Source organism: Thunnus albacares, chromosome 10, assembly GCF_914725855.1.
Source record: "Thunnus albacares chromosome 10, fThuAlb1.1, whole genome shotgun sequence".
NCBI lineage: Eukaryota > Metazoa > Chordata > Actinopteri > Scombriformes > Scombridae > Thunnus > Thunnus albacares.
The window spans coordinates 27,065,784-27,089,037 of NC_058115.1; the positions used below are offsets into that span (position 1 = coordinate 27,065,784).

At 40.9% G+C, this 23,254-nt stretch overlaps 1 protein-coding gene across 6 annotated transcripts in view; it reads left to right on the forward strand.

The window, feature by feature from the left end:
- The window catches only part of rapgef2b (Rap guanine nucleotide exchange factor 2b), a 111,903-nt gene that overhangs the window by 31,405 nt on the left and 57,244 nt on the right, over positions 1-23,254 (forward strand). For all 6 annotated transcript variants that reach the window (XM_044363153.1, XM_044363149.1, XM_044363152.1 and 3 more), the window contains exons 4-5: positions 9,149-9,232; positions 21,076-21,151. In XM_044363153.1, the coding sequence (XP_044219088.1) occupies positions 9,149-9,232; positions 21,076-21,151 (160 nt within the window). The remainder of the gene's footprint in view (positions 1-9,148; positions 9,233-21,075; positions 21,152-23,254) is intronic.

Genomic DNA, 23,254 nt, shown 5'->3' on the forward strand with positions numbered 1-23,254 from the left:
GTACACGGCGGAGCGACCCGGGTGACTTAAATGAAAACAAATGTCCATAAAGCACCGATGCAGTAAGACCATGCCTTTATGAAAGTGTGTGTGTGTGTGTGTGTGTGTGTGTGTGTGTGTGTGTTTCAATGCCACGACAAAGCACTTTAAAACATGGGATAGAAGGGATTTCAAGTCTAATTTCAGCTTGATTTAATAAGTCACTGTGTATTGAATCGACAAAGAATAACTAGCAACGACAGCTTCTAAAAGCATTTCCTTCAACGGGGAGAAAGCTAGCTAGTAGCTAGCGGCAACGCTCCTCTCAGGTAGGTGCCGTAGAGGGTTAGTATGGTTTGAAATCCATATTGACAGCTTCTCAGTGTATTCTGGACTCATTTTGAAAGGCTGCCGCAACTTCAGTAAACAGTGAGCACACACGACGTTCGACTGCTGTCACACGTTAGCGTCTTCCCAACACCCATAGTGAGAATTAAGACAGTTAATTAACTCTATCAGCATCTCGAGGGGCTAGAGAGTGTGTGTTGTCCCTTCTTTGCCTCTTGATCCTGTGTGTGTGTGTGTATATATGTGTGTATATGTATGCATGTGTGAGTGTGGTGGGGGATGATGGGAAAGAGTCAACACCTCATTAGAAGCCCACTTGGCGGTGTGGGAGCTGATTAAACAATAGGAATGCAGATTAAGCGGTGGTCGAATAATAGACTCCAGTTTCAGCAAGATTCCCTGAGGTCCACCACACCAGTCACAACACACACACACACACACACACACACACACACACACACACACACATGCCCAAGCCTGCTTTGCAAGTTTAGTAGTATTGTTATTCCTGGATATTCCAGTCAAAAATGTAGACTATGCAGATCCATACTAATATGCGAAAAGTACATCCACGCTAAGCTGGCTAAATCTGAAAATGCAAATTCTCTCCGTCTACACTGAGCTCGCATTTTCTACAGAGCTTGTTTAAAAAAAAAAAAATGAAATCTAAATCTTGGGCTTTAGTCTGGACGGGTAAGTCAGTGTAAGCCCGCTCTGATACCGTAAGCGGTAACGTAAAGAACACTTCCTCTCACCTCAGTCCCGTTCTATAATTACTCATCTCTAACGTCAGTATAGCCGATCACACAACACAGCTGTTATCATTAGCATGTATTTGTGTTAATTTTGTCCCACAACTCCGTGACCATAAAAAGTCGAGTCGATCGTCATCTCCTCGCAGCAGCAGCAGCACAGGAAAAAAAAAACTGTTGGCCTGGTTAACAGGTAGTATTTATAAGTCGGGATCAAATCTCTATTTTCTGCTCCTTCAGCTGTCAACAGAAAAAAAAAAAAGAAACAGAAAGACAAGAAACAGAGCAGAGGTTTAACTAGCTGAACCTCAGCAGAAAAATCCAGACTGTGTATCTCTTAGTTCTTAGATGTTCCCTGTGATACACACTTTTTTTTTTTAGTACACCAACTTCAAGGAAAAAGAAAAAAAACAACAGATTTTATTTATTTCTGAAAATGACCTGAAAGTGCTAGCATGTCATTTTCACATGTAAACGGTATTTTCAGATTTAGCTGGCTGAGTTTGGACACAGTCAAAGAGAGAAACTGTCTGTACTTTTGCTTAGTTTACGTCTGGGCTAAAGCACCGAAACACAGCAGGTTATTTTCTCTTTGGTTTATTGCTTCATTTAATTAGCATTTGTGTGTACATTCTCGTCATAGTTCCTAGTTGTGTCTTTTTATGCAGCTGCTTGTTTGCATGTAATTGTGTACATGTTGCATTCATGTGTGAACTCGTAAAATGTGGCCACGGCTCTCCCTGATAAGAGCTGGATGTTAAACAGCAGCAGATCCGATCGAGTTTGTTCCTCCGCAGGATGTTAATCAGCCTTCTCCTCTGAAAACACACGCTCTCAACAGCCCGTCTTCATGTCTTCGTCTGTTTATAACAAAGCAATAATCTGCTGGGAAATGAGGGCTCTAAAAGTCAATTGGCGAATTTAATTGAGATAGTATCTCTATTAAGTTGTAAAAAAAAATTGTATGGCTTATACATTGAGATGTAGCTCAGACAGCTGTGATGTAAAAATACATTTCCTTACATTTCCTTAAAGGAACACGCCACCGCAAAATCAAAGATATTTATAGTGAAGCTAATATGTCGATGCATCAGTGTTAAATGTCTTTTTTCTGGTTTGAGTCCCTTGAAACCAAGAAGTAAGTGCTTCTTTCCAGAGATGTCATTTTGCATCAACAATCATTAAAAAAAAAACATTTACAAACATTAACTTTATGTATTAAATTGAAATGACATTTACATTTGACCAAACTTTGAATTGTGGGACACTCTTTATCCACTTTATCCAATGATGGATGGGAAATATGAATAAGAATTTCTTTCACTTTATGTCACTACAGTATTACAAGGGTGATATTGTGATATAGCACATGTAAATTCATTTGAAAAACCAGATGATAATTAACACTGAGTGATATTAACAAACTGAATTATTGTGATTATTTTAAAACAAATACCTTGATATCAGTTTATATCAAAATAGTGTGGGGATCACATTGGGAAACACTTGATACAATGATTCACTGTTCATTGTATTGAGCTTTATACTCAAATAATTTAAAAAAAAATCATGTAAATCAGCCTTAAAAAGCTGAAAAAGACAACATTTGATGCATATTTGGACTTTTATGAAAAACAAACAAATCACAGATGATGTTGAAAATGATGTTAAGACATTGATGTATCAATGTTTTGCGTAGCTGTAGAGATAACTGCCCTTGCTTCATATAAATTGGAACCAAATTTCAATTTGTCTGGCAGCCATCTTTCTTATTGGCATTCCTTCCTCATCCAGAGAAACATTTTACATGGAACCAAATGGACTCACAGACAGCATTTTTTTTTTCTTTTTCCTTTTTTATACAAACACCCCTGTTGAATAAAAACACTCCTAGATTCCAACTAATGACCTCGTTAATGACCCGTTCACCCACAATCTCGCTGCTATCAGTATCCACGGCGGTTGGCGGTTCTGGAGTGATGATAGCACGATAAGGGTAATAGTTTGTAAAAGTACTCGTTTTTCCTGCCTGGGGCTCTGCATAGATTGCCAGAGTGCTAACGCTACATGCATGCATACACATGCACAGTCACACAGTATCTCATGAAAACATCCCCATACTGCAAAAAAAAAAAAAAGCTTGAACCTCTCAGGATTTACCATCCAGAGATTATAGCGCTAAAGCCCTTCTGAGATGGAGGCTGACCTGGCACATTTTACAGCGGCTGGTGAAGAGGGTTAGTATCTTCTGGTAACCTCCTCCATGTCAGCTCTTTCAACGCAACCCTCGACCTTTGACCTTCACTGGTTTTGTGTGGTCCAAATGCTTATGCAGTTATACAATTAGTTTGTTTGGGAGTCTAATTTGTTTTGTAGACTTTGATAAACCATGGGTGTTGCTTTAAACATTAAATCTGTAACCATTTTGATAGTAGATTAATCATTTAAGTCATTATTTAAACAGAAATGCCAAAAGCTGCAACAGTTTCATTATTTTCATTATTGATTAATCCTCTGATTATTTTCTCAACTAATCAATCGTTAGTTTTGTCTACAATGATATAAAACAGAAAAACAGCAAATCTTCATATTTTAGGAGCTGGAACACGATACTCGATATAATATTCAGTCTACTCATTATCTCGTATCATGGAAACAACTGAAGGTGAAGACAGTTGCCCTTTCCTCTGTTTATTTATCGGTAGCTTTCTTGTCACGATAACTCACATTTTAATTCTATACACGGCTGATTTTTTTTGCCACCCGGCGTGACCTTCATGCTGAAATCCCATTTCACCGTCACAGTCAGAGAGCTATACGTGTTGATAGAAAATAATTAAAAAGAGGAAGGAGGATTCGTCTCTTGGCAGTGGACTGCATCGGTCAGTGTCAAACAGCTGATATCCATATTTGAACCAGAGTTCACCAAAACTAGTCGACCGAGCCGTTGCCAGGAGAGATAAACAGAACATTAAATATAAATAAAATAGCATTAGTAAGGTATTAATACAACATAACAATACTTAAGAAGAGCAGTTTGCTCACTGTGATATTTTAACCCCTGGCTGAGGTTCAGGGGGAGCAACACCCCCCAGTGCAGCTGTCGGAAATTCGTCCCCCTCTACCAGCTCTCCTGTTCCCAGTGATGCTGTGAAGCTCAAGACAATATCACAGCAGGGTAGACGAGGAAACTCAGTGGAAGATGGAACTGAAAAACCCATCACATCCCACCAGTTAGCATCTATAATTATACATTCTAGTAAATACAGTATGTACAGCACTGACATGGAGACACTAGTCATTTCACAAGTATCTCTAGTGTATGTGAAAACAGCTTCCCAAACATTTTTTTTTTCTTTTGCTGTTCCAAATCCACAATCTGCCGGTGAGAAATATTTAATCTTATTCTTCACAATTCCCGAACATTAAACATTAAACCCATAATCGTCTCCCATCGCTTCTCCTTAGCTATTTTAAGTTTTTGTTTGTTGGGCAATTGTGGTACGAATGCTCAGTTTCACAATGTCACCGCACCATTGTGGCATTTAGAGGCTCTTGAGAGTTTCATGGCGAAAGCATCATAACAATAACAACTTAAAATCGTCATATTTTTAGCTCCTTGTTCATATCGTACGTAGATGTGGCTCTTGTGTTTTAAAACTCCTGACATCTCACCATCCTGTGTCCAAACTCTGCACCCATTTTAACCCTTGTGCTTTGTTGACATTGGGTCTACTTCCTGATTGTTCCTGGTCCCACAGACCCTGTTCTCATACATACATACAAATAAATATAATGACTTAAAAATCAACAATTTTCCCTTCAGATATAGCCTCTATTTTTTTCTTTTCTTCTAGCCTCATTAAAAACCAATATTTAAAAACGTATCCAAGTGGCACCATTGGCACAACTTGAGCTTTCACTTTTGACAAAGGTGACAAAATACACAAATGACCATAAATCATTGTTATTACACTAAATAAGGTGTAATATGTTGTGTTTTATGGGTTATATTGCATTAAACAAATATATAAATACTTTGTTTGCCAAATTAACTCACAGACAAAGATGTTGTCTTTACTTTGGCGTCAGTTAGACCACAGAAAAGCTCAACTGCTTGTAAATGGAAAATGTTATAAAACTAGAGATAAATAAATAGACTTATTTTGGATTTGGGAGGGGTATCTATCTATTGGAGCTGCAATGATTCATTAATTTCCCAATTGAAAGAAAATTAACCAGCAGCTACTCTGATAATTGAATCATCGTTTAAGTAATTATTCAAGCAAAAATTGGATGGTTCCAGGTTCTCAAATGTGTGTCTTATATTGTCATAAACTGAATATACTTGGGTTTTGTACTGTGAGTTAAATAAAAAAAAAGACATAGGATATTATGACGGACTTGTCACGATTTTTGTAGACCAAATGATTAATTGATTAATCGATAATGACAACAATAATTAGTTGCAGCCCTAAAATTCATGTTTTATGACTGTGATCCCAAACAGATGTGACGGGTCATTGTCATCAGTTCAGAATCATGTTTATTAGCCTACCTTATCATTTTTTCCTCAGTTTCATCATTTCAAAAGGTGACATTTCACTCTTGAATGATATTCTTCATCTCGTCAAGCGTCAAACCTGCTATAATACAAATAATAATCATATAATCACCCTTCCCTCGCCCCTGCATCCCCCTTCCACCGCCACCATGGCACTCCTATAACCCGATTCCCCACTGCTAAAGGCTTCCCGTGGGGGGGGGGGGCTGGGGGCTGGGTGATGTTTAGTATTTGACAATTGCTTCCAGTACGCATGACCCAGTTCAGTCAAGCTGTCGTGGCACATAAGAGTCTCCTATCTCCTACTTTTTTGGTGTCTTTTCTTCCTCCTCCTCCTCCTCCTTTCTCTGCCATGCGAGGTGCTCCCTTCGCTCGGTACATCTCTGTGCCAGCAATTAATAATTGAACGTTTCATTTGTGTCGTCTCGAATGCGTGGAAGAACCATAAAAGGACGGAACGAGTCTGGAGGGAGCCGGGATGGAGATCAGTAGAGGGAACAGAAAAAAAAAAAGAGAGAGAGAATGGATGGCAGCGAGGGAGATTTTGCCCTGTGTCAGTAGGGTGTGCTGTCTACAGCCTCATTAGTTCTGCAAGGAAAGAGTGGAGAGGAGGAGGAAGGTGGGGCGAGACTTTGTTCTCAGTGATTTAAAAAAAAAAAAAAAAAAACTCAGTCAGCACAGTGATGCTGGGTGTGAATATATATGTGTGTGTGTGGGGGCGGGTGTATAAAATGCATCCGTCCTTTACCTTTCCGTAAGCAAAAACCAGTCCCACCTCGCTCGTGTCTGACCGGCCATTGATTTTCTTTTTTCTTTTCCCTTCAGTTCAATTAAAAACTCTCACTCAGACCAGGTGAACTGCTCAGCGATAATCACACAAACTGCTGCCTTATTAACACCAGAGCACCTTTTAAGTACAAGAGATGCGTTCAGCTTGATGAGTAGACGTTCGTCTACCGTGATGAGGTGGCGTTTCAAGGCACCGACTGGTAAACAGACAGTCAGAGGCTTCACACGAAGAAACATCCATTTGAATTTCCAATTTGGCTGATGTGCATTATCTGTAGAAATGTATTATATCAGGAGAAGCCCCTTAAGATGTATCAAGTTAATTATAGGTTTTGCACCTTTAGGTGAAGCCTAACTGCAGAAGCTGCACTGATGCAGGCTGATAATAATCAAGTAAATGTCACAATTGTTTCAGAAGTGATATCATGACTCTTCCCCCACTGTTTTAAGGAGTAATGTCCTTTTAAAAGCTTTCGTAAGACATGAAATAAGTAAAGCCTCCTTGATTTGGGAGGCACAGTTCTATTTCACAATTTTAGTGTGAAAGAAATGTGTCTGTTGTGTTTAATGTTTACTCGAATGAGAATTAAAGGCACCGATTTAAGAAAGAAAATAGCAATATCTAGAAAAATATGATTATTTCAGTAAATTTCCAGTCATAATGAAGCTTTAGTAAAAGCAGCATTAAAATGGACACAGTTTTGTTCTCTGACTAGTGGTGTGACGGTATGGGTATTCGTCCTGAACGAACCATCATGATAAGGATGTTACGGTTCGGTGCATCCGGTCATATAAAGAATACACTCCGTGACCCAAACAATTTCTGCCAAAATAGTTTAATAATCCACTTACTGACATGTGGAACAATAATTCCCAACCAGAAGGTTTTGGCAGCGCTCCACTTAGCTGTAGGATGAATGTATAGCTAGCCGGCTTAGCCAATGTAGCCTGGTTACCCTGGTTACCCTGGTTACCCTGTAGTGTAACTGCTGTCAGAATGACAAATGAGAGACCCATGACACTGACCGACTACAACATTATTATTTTGGCAAATGAGCCATTGTTGGATATATACATTTTTCAAAATAAAGGACCAAAATGTTATTTTCTACCTTTCTTTTTTTTCCCCCTCCTGTACCGTGAACCATGACCCCAAAACCGAGGCACACCAGAACCGTGAATTTTGTGCACCCTTACACCACTATTGCTGACATGCCTATTTTCGTGCACCATTACCAAAACTTCCTGTCAGATTCCCAGCACTGGAGAAAGATGGTATCAGCGTTACGTGTCATGAGAATACTTCCTTGTAAGGTTTCTGCTTCCTCTTTACTGTCAGAGGGCTGGAAGGTGACGTGTTTTGATCTCGAGCTGTCAAACAAGGAATTTCTTAAAATCACAATAGATCTCGACTGAAAGTAAAAACACACACCGCTGCCTTGTTTCAGCTCCGGCAAAACTAACTTTGAAGCACAAGCAACCCTATGCTGTATACACCCGAAAAATGGAGGTGAAAATTAGATTCAACAGTAAACAAACCAAGATGGTGCAACAGCAGTCCTCTCCGTGATATTTGAACCGACCTGCACGGCGGCTGCATATGTTATATTTGCCCTGTGGGCTTTCGTATATAAAATGAAAGCACGCATTAACTTTCTTATCCATCTCCGTAGCATTTGTTTACATTCTCTGTAGGTTCTCTGATAATCCAGCATGTAATGGTCCTAGAAGATTCAGCGTATCTCGGTCTTGTGAGATTATCTCTTTGCAATCCCTGTGAAAGCCCCGAGATGAGTGAGATGAACAAGGAAACAAAATCTGTTATCCTTTAGCGTGCTTTATTAATACGGATGGAAATCTATACTTAGCAAGTTGTTTATCTAAAGACAAATTCTCTTTGATGTCCCCTTAATAAGGGCTGCCGTTCACTAGAGCCGCCACGTAATACTTTAAACCTGAAAAAAAAACTCCTCTGTAATTAAAATCTACAAAAAAAAAATGTGTCTCATAAGTCCGGCGCTTGTGTGTAGATTTGTATACTCGTTGTGTATTTTTTTGTTTACCAGTCATGTCGTAACAATGTGCCAGCCAGCTGCATCATCCAGGGGTCAGTTTGAGTTTACTTCGTCTGTGATGTCCAATTTCCTTCTCCGTGTGTTTCAGCGGGGCCATGGGTGTGGGTGGATGAGAAATGATTCCTCAGTTCATTCATAGTTCTCTCTTCTCTCTCTCTGTCTCCGTCTCTCTAACACTCTCTCATGTTGTCTCCCTTTCTTGTTTCTTTTTTAAAAAAAATCGGGCGATCTGTATTTGGCACAGCAGTCTTACATCGCTGAAGCATTAAATTGCAGCGACAGTGCGCCGCCATGTAGATAAGACAAACGACAAAGCAAATATGTAAACATAAAAGAAAGGACTTTGTCATCTTTTTTACTGACTGGTGTTCATTGTCTATCTACAGAATGTCATTATACAGTATGAGTTGACCATTTGATGACCTGTTACTGTAAAAAGTACTAGATTTCTTTATAGGTTTAATTAAAAATATCGTCACTTTAAATTTCCAAACATACAGTATATGACATTAAAAAAATCAACTTATCATTCACTTAATTCAATATTTATGATAATCATGTTTTGGTCATCTACTAACAGAATGTGTTCATGTATTCGGTGCTAATTTGTGGCTATTGTCTCTCTCTTTTTTGTCTTGCAGCCCTGATGACATCGGAAGCTGCTGGTACATCCTGTTATCTGGCTCCGTCTTCATCAAGGAGTCCATGTTCCTGCCCAGAAGCAGGTAAAGATCATCAGCCATTTTGATTCAGGGCGCCATTTGAAGGCTCGATCTTGGCACTAACATGCGAGCGGCGTCCTCTCTTCAAAGCCTGTTTAGAACAGTCACAAAGGAAGATAAAAGGCTAATCCTGGACCGGCAAAAGAGAGAGAGAGAGCCAAGTTTGATTTATTCTATCTCAAAAAAAAAAAAAAAAGTTTGATTTCTCTCCTCTTTTCAGCCATGTCTTATCCAGAAGACTAAACACTAGTGATTCCTTTTTACCAAAACTGTTGATTGATTGATTTCTCAGAAGCTTTTACCTGATAATCAACTTCTCTATCAGAAAAATAAATGTTCTCCATCACTGAAGAAACCGTCGCCGCAAACTAACTCTTGTTTCCGAGGAGCAACAAACGCATCCTATTGTTCCAAACCGTTAGACAATGTGTCCACATATGAAATATTCAGCAGCGAACCGCCGCAGCTAATGCCGCTTCATGTCACTCGCTAGTCTAATCTAAAAAGTCCTGATACCCCGGTACGTCACATACACACTGTAGTCGCTTCTATCTGCTAAAAAAAAAAAGGGTGCTGTTCTGTATTTAATCGGATCTAACTCCACAAGAACCGCACTTTCTGAGGCTTATTGCAGGGCACCAGACATGACATCAGCATGCAATTGTAGAGAAAACATTCACATCATTTATATTACATAAACGCTCCGTGTGCCTTCCGGAGGGAAAGTCCAGAACGAAAAAAGAGAGACGCTGAAATGCACACTAATGTTTTAATGAAATGAATATAATTCTGTCCCCTTTTCTCATAAGTCAGGTCACACCAGAAACAAATATTTGAGTATTGGAAGACCGGAGAGCTGTAGAGAGAGGGAGTTTGTCATCAGGTCCCTCCTCTGTGATGGATAATAATTATCTACGACGGCTTCAGAGCTCTTAAGATTCATGTTCCTCTCTCTCCAGCTCTCAGCCATCAGCTCACAGCAGCAGCGATCACCACCTCTGAAGCCAAGACCCAAATGTTAAAAAGCTGTGATTTCACAAGTGGATCTGTTACATGAACCGTCTCCGTGGGCGTCTCGGGAAAAACAATGATCTTTTTCATCCATTAGGCTTGCGTAACATACCTACGGCCACTCGTAGCTCCGGGCCGCCGCTTTAGCCTGCGGAGCGGAACCGCCCCAGCGGTGCGAGAGCGGGTCGGCAGCGGTCATCCTCCAGATTCACATCGAACGTGGGAGGCGTTTAGAACACGCAAGACTATCGGAAATGTGCCAAAAAAAAAACCTGCTTCCCTCTTAAATATAACCTTTTCAGTTTTGCCAAGGTGAAAGTATGTGTGGGATGCCGGAGGGGGATTTGCAGATATTGGCAGATTAAAGTTAATGCCCGACCGCAGTCACAGGGGAGGAGAGGGCTCTGAAAATGTTTACTAAGCATATGTTGCAAAGGAAGCCTGGGGAGGGATCCGGTCCTCCGTGTGGGTTATAGGGTTGATAATTAGTTCAGTTTTAGTGTGATGTCAACAACACAGTACAAGCCTGTCTTGTTTCTTGGAAATTTCACCACTGCGGATACGAGGATTTCTTAAAAACTTTGTAGTAGAAATGTGCATTTATTTTTGCCGCTCTTAAAGGGGGAATCCTACAACAACCAGAATGCATTGCGTGCGTCCTGTTCAATCAAACTGACTCTACTGATACTGTGCGTTCACAGCCAGCAGAGCACCAGAGACAAAGTTAGTGAGCATTATATTTCTTTACTGAGGCTTATTTTTCATTTACAAAATGTTTTTCCTCATCGAGTCTGGATCTGTCACATCGGTGGAGAAACTCAGCAGCTGGAGTTTGTGTGTCAGGCTGCAGTTGTAACGTCGCTTCCTCTGCCAGACTCTGTTGTGTCTGATTCAACAGCACAGTACTTGGCCTTGTATCATGAAACTAGTTTTCTGATGTTTTAAAGTATATAGTTGTATGATATTTTAGTGTCTGCTTTTCCCTATCGCTAGCATAACATGTTAGGTAGTTTTTTGGGTTTTTTTACTGTCCTTGAAGGCACCACTACAGAAAATGCAGAAACATAGTTTGTAACATGGCGACATGGAGGGAAATGAAACATTATTCATTTGCACTTTGTAACATTTCTACTCACATTGTGATGATACAATACTGGTTGAAAATCAGCAGTTTCCCTTTTAATATCATTGACAGGTTAACAGCAGTCCAGTCACAAAACGTGTTTATTGAAAATCATAATCGAATTTGGATAAATCTGGTTTATCGTTCAGCTTTTACGTCATATTATTCAACTCACCGCAGCGAGCTTTGACTGTTTGAAAAGAAAAAAAAAAAAGAAAATTGCGGGCAATGAAGCAAAACCAATTCCCTTAATGACAAGAAGACATTTTTTGAAACGGTACATTCAAAGTGACACATTATGACTCAAGGTTTCAAGGAGTTCTGGGTCATGAAACTCACTCAGCACTTGAATGTTTAACCGGAGGATGAAAAAAGAGAGCAGCAAAACTGTTTCTCAATGTATTCTAAGTAACACGTCCAGATAAATTCATACTTACGGTAATAAATATGAAATCAGCTGTGAGGCGCTTAACAGATAATGTTGTCAGTTTAACTAGAAGTCTGATGTCAAGATACAGAAGTGTCGGGCTTTTCAGAATTATCATGAAAAGAGACGTTGATGTTCTGATTTCTGTGTATTTATTTCTTTACTCAGATTTTAAGATTTAATGTTTGGTATTGAGGCCTGAACCATTATTGTATCTTTTCAAAATTATGATTTTATTATGTCAATTTCAATTTACAGTATTTATTCAACATTTGCTTCCTTCAAACTAGGAATATTCTTCTCTTTCATGACATTTTTTTTAATGGGTATTGTGACAAAGAAAAAAAACATCCACACTGCATCACCTAGTCTATAAAGAGGAGAAATAGTGAGCGCAAAATGGCTCGGAGGGGAAATTGGTTGTGACATGAGGAACTGAACGGAGTCCAGCGGGACTTCCTGAAGCTTTTAAAGATGTGGTGGAATTGGGTTTCAGACAAGCCCTACCCAGAAATGGCTGTTCATATCTACACTGGCAGCAAGGTTGAAAACCTGATACGCCTCCATCATTCTCTCTCTCTCCCTGCTCTCTCTTCCTCTCTCTCTCTGCTCCCCCTCCCCTCCTCTCCTCTCTCCGGTAGCTGTAGTGAGATGTGATCCAGAGGAAGATGAATGACTCAGTCATTAAGAAGCTTGAGCCCTGCGCCTTGTTTAACCCAGAGGCCGGCGTGAAATCGAATACAAGCCAGATAAATACATCTTAATAAGCGGGTGACACAGATTTAAAACACGTAACGACGCGCCGTGCGAAAAACGTTTAATTAAAGTCGACGCGTCCGTTCCTATTCGATCTGTGACAGAAGTTCGTTTGTCTGGTTTTAAGATCCTCTGACATTTGACACAGACTTGGCAGAGGGAGGGAAGTTATTTCTAAAACAAATCATGAGTCAATGCTGCAACTCAACTTTTCTGCTAGTCTGCAACTTTTTTTTTTTTTTAAAGAAATGGGCAGAACACTCACGTTTGGCGAGGAATGAAAATAATTTTTTATATATATGAAGCGTTTTGGAAGCATCCTCATTTTAAAATGTTATGTAATGAGTATATTTCAGTTACAGTTTCAGTATTGTATGAAACTCTTAACTTACAACATGATATATAATATAATTTATTAACCTTCTACTGGTTTCACTTCCTGTCCTCGACGGCGCTGCTTGTTTTCATTATCTGGATAGTCCGCTGCCTACAGGACCTTTACCTCCGGTCATTCACAGACCGGCTTCCTATCAGTCCTCATATTGAGTAACCAAAACCACAACACATAACTGAATCAGCTCATATCAGCAACCGGGGGGGGTTTAAGTAAGCAGAGGAATGTCGGCCTCATCGCTTTCGTACGTGGGAACTGCAGGAAAAAAAAAAAAAAAAACAGTCATAAGAGTTCAAATCCTTACTGCATAGCCAGCAGCCGCCCAGGCAGACTCATCTGTGACTGTAAATGACATAACTGTAGATGATTTACTCTCTAATTGTGGGAATATAAATCTTACTCATCTCCTCCTAGCAGAGCTCGTATATCTTCTGTTGAAGTTGACAGACACTAATATCCTTTAAAAGCTGATTTTTTTTTTTTCAGTCCCATCGTGGATAAAAAAACAAACTTTCTATGACTGCAAATTTCAAGAATTTTGCTCCTCGGATTGAAAGTCGATGTGATTATTCATGCGGTGTGAGTTTTATGAGCCTCGAGACGTTGAAACACTCGAGTGTGATGGAAGCAAAGAGAATTGTTTTCCTCTTTTGTAGAGGAACACCATTTAAAAATAACTCCTGGGCTTCGGCCAACAGCGGTTCACATGAGCGTCGGTACCACAGTAATAAAACCATTCACAGATCACACAACCGCCTCTGAAGCACTGATCAAAACCTTCAGTTGTTCTCTTCATAATATTATGAGTGACCAGGCTGCCTTTAAATGTGGAGTTGGAACTAGTTTGTTCATGAGTTGTGGGTCAGTCGGACATTTAGTCTACTCATGATTGAAGTTACTAGAAAGTTAAAGTTGAATCGCCTTGAAACCGACCGATCGATCGATCATTTGTTCCGTCTTCCATCCGAAGGTTGACTCTCATCGTTCTCCAACTGTTTCTCTTGAGTCGTTCATGTCTGTGCTCCAAAATCTCTTCATGTCATCGAGCCACATCACGCGTCGTCTTCCAACTCCTCGATTTCCCTACGATCATCCCTTCCAAAACCCGTCATCACCAGCCTCCCGCCGGTCCCCGCAGTCTTCGTCATAAAACACCTGTCTCCTCCTACCAGTTTCCAAAACCTTAATCATTTGACATAAATCTTCTCCAGCTGAGCGTTCTCCTGTAGCACCAAGTGCATTTATCCTTTCTTTCCGCTTCCTACATCATCGTCCGTATCTCTAAATCATTCGGAAGAACAGAAAAGATTTAGCTTTCGATGATCTGTTTTTCTTGAATTTGATGTACCGTGATTGAAACTGACAGATGTATCTAATCACGCCGGTAAAAGACGAGATGATTTAATTACATTTACTGTGAAGTTTTTACAGCGTTGTCACCATGTTCATGAGTAAAAAAACCAGTCCGCACCTACACAAACCTACACGCCTACACACGCACATGCACACACACACACACACACACACACGAACACACCCTCCGCCCTCTCACTCACTTGTAACCCTGTAGCAGGAAGTGAGTCGTACGCTGGAATGCTGGCTGTAGTCAACGCACCACATTACACAGAGAGAGAGAGAGAGAGAGAGAGAGAGAGAGAGAGAGAGAGGGAGAGAAAGGGGCAGAGCCATTGGGCAGAGGCTGATCCACACACACACACACACACACACACACACACACACACTTTTCAGAGCCACACACACACTCCCATTCCCACACACAAAGCTCACACAGCAGCGCCGGAGTGCGTGCAGGACGATATGCCGCAGTCACACCGAAGTCTCGGGACTCGCTTTTTGGAATTACTCCGGAATAACGTGGGGCAGATATTTTAGAAGGAGGATCCTCTTTATTTTATCAGGCGGTGGTGGTGGTGGTGGTGGTGTGTCGCTCCGGGTGGAGTTCGGAGCGCCGGGGGTAAGTTTCCAGACTACCGCAGCACTTATCTCCTGTAATATGACTCACTAAAGCTCTGCCTAGAAAACTTCAGTGTTTTTTTGGTTGTAATTTTTAAAATCTGACTCGTCTCCAAGCCGGGAGCTGGTTGCAGTAAAACCTTCAAGTCTGGAATTTGAAACTCGACTTTGATGTTATTTTGGATTTGTCAGTGCGCAGTGTGTGCTGCCAGTAAAAAGGGGTGTGTGTTCTCCATATTTGGGGGGGGGTTGGGGGGTGAGGGTGGGTGGGTGGGTAGGGGGGGTTTAGACACGAGTTTGGCAACTTTGAAACCAAAACAAAGATGGAGTCCCTGCTGTGGGGAGAATGTGTTTAGAAATGGATGATAGATGCGGCGATGATTGATTGACACTTCTTGGAAAAGTTTGGAACAGTTAGCCCCAGTCTTTTTTTTTTTTTTTTTTTTTTTTTTTCTTCCTAAGCTCTCTACTTCAGTGCCCTTTTCTCTTTGCCATTACAATGTCAGTGAAGTTGTATTTTGGGAAGCAAAAGTCACGAGTCAATCGCACATTCTTGGCTGCAGTGTCAGCTTCTATTTCAGAAGTGGCGGGGCAAAGGTTCGGCTTATGTGTGTGTGTGTGTGTGTGCGCCGTTACTCTGAGGAATTCTGTTTATGTTTGCAAGGTGAGAGGTTGTTAGATGGTCAGCTGCGGCTCTGAGAGGATGTTGGTAAACCCCCTTCAAGCCTGGATGCTGTTTTCATTGACTTAACAGTCACGGCCAATCACTCCTGAGACTCTCCTCCTCCTCCTCCTCCTCTGACCTCCTCCTTCTCTCTGCTGGGTCTAAAGTCTTGCATAACCAGGGAGTTTAATCTTTGTCCTTCTTAAGGGTCTGCTGGGTTAAAAAAGCCAGTGTGCCCTCTCACCATTTTCTCAGTTAAACGGCTTAACAGAGAGAGAGAGAGAGAGGAGACCCCCCCCCCCCCCTCCACCCCCCGCCGCCGCCTCACCTCCACCTTCTTCCAGCTCAGACCAGGGGTGCAGATTAGGGAGTGCACTGGTTCAGTCAGACGGCAGAATGGATCTGAGGCTTTGGTGGTTGGTGGGCTGCCGGGCTCACAGAGTGAAAGGCTGGTGATGCATGTGGAATGACATTCCAGACACCCAAGCTTGTTGTATAACGGGGGGGGGGGGTGGCGGGGGGGGGATGTGAGGCTGCCGAGGCAGAGGAGAGATGTCAGGCAGTCAAGTGAGAGAGAATTTTTAGGGTTTCGGTTTAAAAAGAGATACCGGCTGCCTGTCTGACACCAGCTCAACAACTGTGGTAACACACAACATTTAGATTCCAACACTAAGTCGAGCTCTATAAAGAGGCCGACGGAGACTTCATCCTCCACCACCGTTTACTCTAAATCATCCATTATGAATTGGTGTTATTAGTTTTCTCTTGCTTTGAAGCTTTGAACATCTCCACGGCCTCCTCGAGCATCAAGTGCTTCGCCAAGTCAGGTGTAGAACGGACAGTCAAAACCAACCTTTGACTCAAAGAAGTCATATGAGACGGATGTCAGAGATGGGAAAGATGTTTATGTTTACGACTTTCAAGCGCTGAAGTCAGCTGACAACTCAACCCGTTTGTATGATTGTGTAGCACGATATTCATCCAATTTTGGTTTCACTACCTCAAACGACAGACTTGAGCTGAACGTGTGACATCCTGTTTGTTTGGTTTTCAGCCACATTTGTATCGTGAAGCGCCGAGTTGAATAGACGGAGCCCTCAGAAAAATAATTACAAGTTAATAACTTTATCATAGCAATAAGCCGCCAAAGATAAAACGGCAACAGTTACAAAAATTCCCATTGTATTCTCTAATTTGAAGTGTTCCCAATATGAAATTTCACATCTGTTTGTGAGTTGTTTTTGTGTGTTTCGGGGGATTATTTCAGCCTAGTTGCTTCTCCTTTTATACATTTGAGTATTCTGTTGTATTTTAAAGGGTTTCTGCAAAGGCGAATTCCCCTCGAAGGGACAATAAAGAGAAGTGAAGATAATGATTTTCCAATTTTTTTTTTTTTTTTTTTTATTAGTGAAATAGCAAGCGACATTGATGACAAATAAGACATAATGGAAAAACAAAGCAGCTATGTAGATGTATGTGATGATACGATAAGAGTCTGGGAATAGAGATTAGATTAGATTAAGTCAAGTATGTGTGGGTAATGTGTGTATGTTTGGATGAGAATCAGTGATATGCATCTGTGTTTAGTGATCCTGAACAGGTTGCTGTGTGGAGTAAACAGTATGGCATGTGTGACGGAGGGAAAGAAAAAGACATGGTGTTAATGTTATAGTGATAATAAATAGATGATGTAACAGCTATATCACTATGATAATAATAATAATAATTACATAATATGATAATATTTTAATTATCCGGGTCCCCCAGCAACACAACTGGAAGTCCCAGCAGGAGACAGGCGGGGCGTGTCAAGGACGCCCCCCCCCCGTCTTTGTTAGTTTAATTAAAGTGTTTAGTTTTAGGGAGATCTTGCTTTGAGGAGCCCCCCAGGCCTGGAGGAGGGTGCTGCAGGTCTTGTGCCTTGTCCTGGTCCTTTTTTTTTCAACAATGGTTTATAAAATCGTGCAGCTGAACACAGCTAACGTAGCAGTATGTTAGTGTACAAAGTACGACGAGCGGTGATCTTTGCTCAGTGCTTCGCTCTGTTATAAAAGAGTTATGTGCCTGCTCAGGCATCTGGCGCATTTTTTTTATCTCTTTTATCCTCTTATATGGTTTTGTAAGTCTTCCAACCAACACACACACACTGTAGTTCTCAGGAAAGAAAGCACAGCTGTGATGCTGCGGCTCAGGAGGTAGAGCTGGTCATCTACTAATCAGAAGGTCGTCGGTTTGACTCCCAGCTGCTCCGGCCCGCATGTGGAAGCGTCCTTGGTCAAGATACTGAACCCTAAATCGCTCCCGATGGCTGAGTTTATGTGTGAATGGATGAGCATAGATGGACAGGAAGCTCTGTATCACTCCTGATGAGCAGGTTGGCACCTTGCACGGCAGCCATTAGTGTACGAACGTGTGTGTGTGTGAATTGATGAACGCTGGCATGTACTGTAAAGCGCTTTGAGTGCTCAATAAGACTAGAAATATAAATGCAGCTCTATAAACGAAGTCCATTTACATCAAATTGTAGACCTGAATTATTCCATCGCTGCATTATTCATAGCGAGTAGATTGTGCACACATCATGACATCATTAGTAGAGCTAATAAAAATTAAATATTTGCACGGGTCAAACTTTGCAGTGTATTCTATACGACAGACCTCAACCCAGCCAAGCATCCACAGGGAGAATAAGATGTTTGTTTTAAACTTGTTGACTTGTTGTCTGATATACATTCACCCACACATCAGCTCTGCTACTTTTTTTTTTTTATATTTGCTCAGGAATAGTCACAGAGCAGTGGAGGCTTTAATCTCCAAACAAGACACTTTTTGTGTTAGAAAAACCTCCGCCGCCCCCTCACTCACCACTTCCATAATCCCTTCTTTAATATCTCACATTGCCAGTGGCGTTTGCCTCCCTGCAAAATGGAGGATTGGATTACTAATGTCAGGAATGTAATGGAGGAACATGATTGAACATGTCACTTCGGTGTGTTTGCATTCGGTGGCCTAACGTGTTTTGTTATGCGTAATGGGTGGAATCACTACTCCCTTTTTTTTTTTTTTTTTGCACAGTACGGCACGCCAAGAGAAGCTCAACAGGATCAGGAGTCGGTACCGACTCCAAATGTCTGTAAAACCAGATCAAAAGAGCTCATTCATTTCTCTGAAGCCGCTGCCCAGCTGACAAATCATCTTGTGCCTGGAAATAAGTTGCAAAAAAAAAAAAGAACTAGCACTTGTCTTCTTGTGAGAAACGTGAGTGAAAACACTGAGTAAGCTCTCTATACAGTAGCTGTGTTTAGGCCCTGTGGTGGAATCCGGGCCTTGTGTACATCGGGGATACAAGCAGAGCCTAAAACGCATTAAACCGAAGCTCAAGCAAAGCAAAGAGCAACCATCAGCATTAACCCCTTCACCGCCTTTATTCTCTCAGCTCCGCCGTCGTCCGGCCAGTCACTCATGTTGTCTTTGATTCCGTTTTTTTTTTTTTTTTTTTTTTGCTTCTCAGCGTTTAACCGGGAATCAGGCGGAGTTATTAGCAAAACAAGAGCTATCAGAAACAAATTAGTCACGTAAAAAAAAAAATCAGCAGCACCGGCACAGAAACAACAGAACAGCTGACAAAAGAGTAAAAAACACAAAACCCCAACAAAAGCTCGTGTGTGAAAGGAAGGCAGAAAGAGAAAAGCAAAGCCAGCTGAATCGACTTTTAGAAAATAAAAGGCACCATGGAAATCATTATTTGCTCTTTTGCCAAAGTGGCAGGTAGAGTATCTCACAAGCTTCAGCCAAAAAAATTTTACCAGCTCTTTGCAGGTGGCTGGTAATTATTTTCCACCCTGACCGAGCTGTACACACAACATGTAGCCGCAGGCCCGGAGCTCTGAAGCATTTAGACCACGCTGCGCCAGACGTCAGCACCTGTTGGAGTGATTGATGAAAGCTGCCACATCCACAGCCTCGGCGCAGGTAGACTACCACCACCACCACCACCACCACCGCTACTACTACTCACCACCGCTCACTACATCTGCGGGCGTCAGAGGAGAACTTTCTAGATCCGGAGTTAATCGCTTCGTCTCAGTCACACGTGTGCGGATGGAGAAGAATCGGCTTAATGCCCGCAGCAGGCCCGGTTTATGAAATATGAGAGAACAAAGAATTATGAGCTGATGCTAAAAATAGGTTGCGACTAACAATCGCCTGCCTTGTCCGTTAATCTGAACGATTTTCTTGATTAATCGATTCATTATTTAGTTTATGAAATGTCAAAAAGTAGCGAAAAACACCAATCACAACATCCCAGAGCCTAAAGTGATGTTTTTAAATTGTTTGTTTTGTCCGACTAATCGTCCAAAATCCAAAAAGATATTTAGTTCACCAACATATTACAAAGACCAGCTGAAAACCCTCGAACCAGCAAAAGTTTGGTAAATATATTGATCGTTGCAGCTCTAAAAGAAATCAAATTATATTTAAAAAATATGAAATATTAAAGAAAAAAACAACACAAAATAAATTAAGAAAAAATCAAGATAGAGAAAAATAAGAAGAAATAAAAAGATACTAAAATTAACAAATTAAAATCAAATCTGAATACATAAAATGATAAATAATTAGGACTGCAACTAACAAAAATTCTTTCTCAAATGTCAGCAAAATCTTTCTTCTTCTCTGGATCAACTCCTCTATTAACAGACTAAACTTTCAGTCTCAGGCCATCTTGGCTTTAATGAAAATTTAAAGACAGGTTTCTCACTTCCTGGTATAAAATCCCTGCCTGTCACTTTAAATAATGCAGAACAACAACGCACAAACACCAGAGACGCACACACCGACTCGACAGCAAAGTCTGCACTTCTGGAGTCACTTGAATTTATCTTCCAAAACAATCAGCAAACCAACAAGATGCGGGTCACATTCTGAATCGCAAGACGGTAAAAATAACAAACAAGGAAGTCCTTGTGTCTACATTGAGGTCGGACGCCGGACAAAGGAGGCATTCTTTAACTAAAACCCACAAGTTGGATCTCCTCATGCTCAGAATTTCCATGGCTGCTGCCTTTTTCTTTGAGACATTTCGGTCTCTGCTGCTTTTAATATTCTCTGGTCCCCCCCCCCCCCCCCCCCCTCCTTCATTAGGAACCAAGCATACTGTACAAATTGTGACGTCATGAAAGTGGACTTTTCCAGAGGCGGGTGTTTCCCTGCAGGTGGGAGTGGACACAGCTGAAAGGAGGAACTGTCCGTTCAATGCTGCTCTTGTTTCACGTTTTATACAGATATTCCATACTGAATATTTCAAATGTGGGGCAGAGAGGCTCCTATAGATCCACGTGCTTCTCGGCTGTCAGTGAGAGTCAAATATACTGCAGTGCTAAAACTCACAGATCATACAGACACTGATTGAGGCAAACAACATAAACTACGTTGAATCCTTAATTCTTTACTTTCTCATCAGTTTATTTGTCTTTTTTCTTTCCTTTTCTTGTAGTTTTGGGAAGCGGTCGGCAGGCAGCCTGCGTCGTGGATGTGAGTGCATCGTCCTGGAACCCTCAGAGATGATTGTGGTGAGTCCTGTTTTTTAACACTTTTGGCACTCAAGTGTCAAAAGCATTATTACCTCACGTGCACAATCTCAAACATGCAAAGAGTACAATTTTAATTTTCAATTTCGAAAACATTTTCCTTTTGTACCCAAATGGAGAAGTGGAAGAAAACAACATACTCAAGCAACTAAATACGACCAAATCAAAATTTTCTGTCACTTACGAACCAAATCTTATATTTTTGTTAGCCTGCATTAATTTATATCATATTCTCCTCCATTCAGTGTTGGTTCTTTTCTATCATACCAAGTACTACGTTTCATCCACCTGTCACTGCACATCTATAAGAAGCAAATCCCCCATTAAGGCTTCAAGGGAAGCCATCAGTCCTTCAGATCCCAAAGACTTAATCAGTTGTTTCTATTAGCATACTGGATAATACTGGAAAATTATCACCAATATTGGATTTTTTTAATTACATCATGTATTATTAGGGAGCTACACTCATGTAGATCACCAAATGTACATAACCTACATCAGAGTATGGATGTAATTTGAAATAATGTCCCAGAGAGTTGGCTTGTGATGTTTTCTATTAATCTGTTTAAGTGCTTCCAAATGTTATTTCATCACAGCTTTAAAGCACAGAATCCTTCCAGTGTTTGTTTAGTTGTTTGTGTCCAAGGCTGGTAGAAACTCTGACCCAGTTTTATAGCAAATCAAATGTTGGGTTGCAGAAGAAGTCGTTGAAAACAAATCATTCCCATCTCAGTGGGGCACAGGAGCAGAAGGCCCGCCGATCAGAACGGACGCAGTTTTGCTCTAACGGGCGACAATTTTCTACTGTGCAACAGAATCGACCTCGTGCAAATTCAAACAGCTGTTAATAATAATAATAATAATAATCCTGCAAGAAAATTAGTGTAGAATATACTCACTGCAACTCCAATGCAACTTAACAGCATATTTTATTTGAGCCTTCCCTGCTTGGTAGATGCTCCATATCTTTAAAACAACACACGTCCGGTTTTGTAACACTTTTCACCATCATGATGAGTAGACAGATTTTGATATGTAAAAAAAAATAAATATAAAAATACCCTTTAAGTAAACAGTATCTATTGCAGATTTCTCTTGAAAGAGGAACATGGGTATGAAAAGTAGGAACTGGGGAAACACAGAACGCAGGGCACGGCACGCACGCAAAAACATAATTGACATTTTGTTGTTGACCAGTTGCAGAAATCAAGTCAAGTCAATTGTGTTTGTATAGCCCGACATAACAAATCATAAATTTGCCTCAGGGGGTTTTACAGTCTGCACAGCAACACAACATCCTCTGTCTTTAGATCCTTGATTTGAAAACTGGAAATGAAAATGGAAGAAACCTCAGTAAGAGCAACAAAGCAGGGATCCCTCTCCCTGCATGGACAGACGTGCAAGAGATGTGTACAGAGTAGAGCACAAATTACAGAATACAGCATTGGACAGGATAACAAAATGTTAATGGATTTATAATATATATATATATATATATGAAGAATGTGATGAAAAGGACGCCAAGCAGCTTCCAGATGCCACCAGAACAGCATAGGACCTGAGCCACGGGACGTCCATCACCATGGAGACCTGGCAGGAGGACAGACTACACACGCACACAGGGGAGACTCACATCACACCGTTCACATACGCGGCGTTGTGTGTTGAAGGGGGCAGAGAACAAAGCTGTGCAAATATTTTGACTACCACAACTCCAGCCAACAAAACTGCACACTCTGTGGCAAATGAAGCCAATATGTCCATTTAGCTAGCGCTAAGATGCCAGTTTTGAATTGGTTTTAAAATCACACACATGCATGCACCTGCACACACTCTGGCACGCACAAATCCATCCTTTGTAGGGGTGTGCATCTCTCCATCACAAGAAGTGATACAGTTCTTAACATTTGTTTAATGTAGACATTCATTTTCCATTATAAATTGAAATAAACCGATTCTAATCCTAAGTAGGTGGAGGAAATATGAAAAAAATATGATAAAAAACACAGAAGTCTTAGCTCTCTAGCACATTGCAATTCATGAACTTTGCAAAGCCCCTCTAACACCGAAAACAAAATGAATATT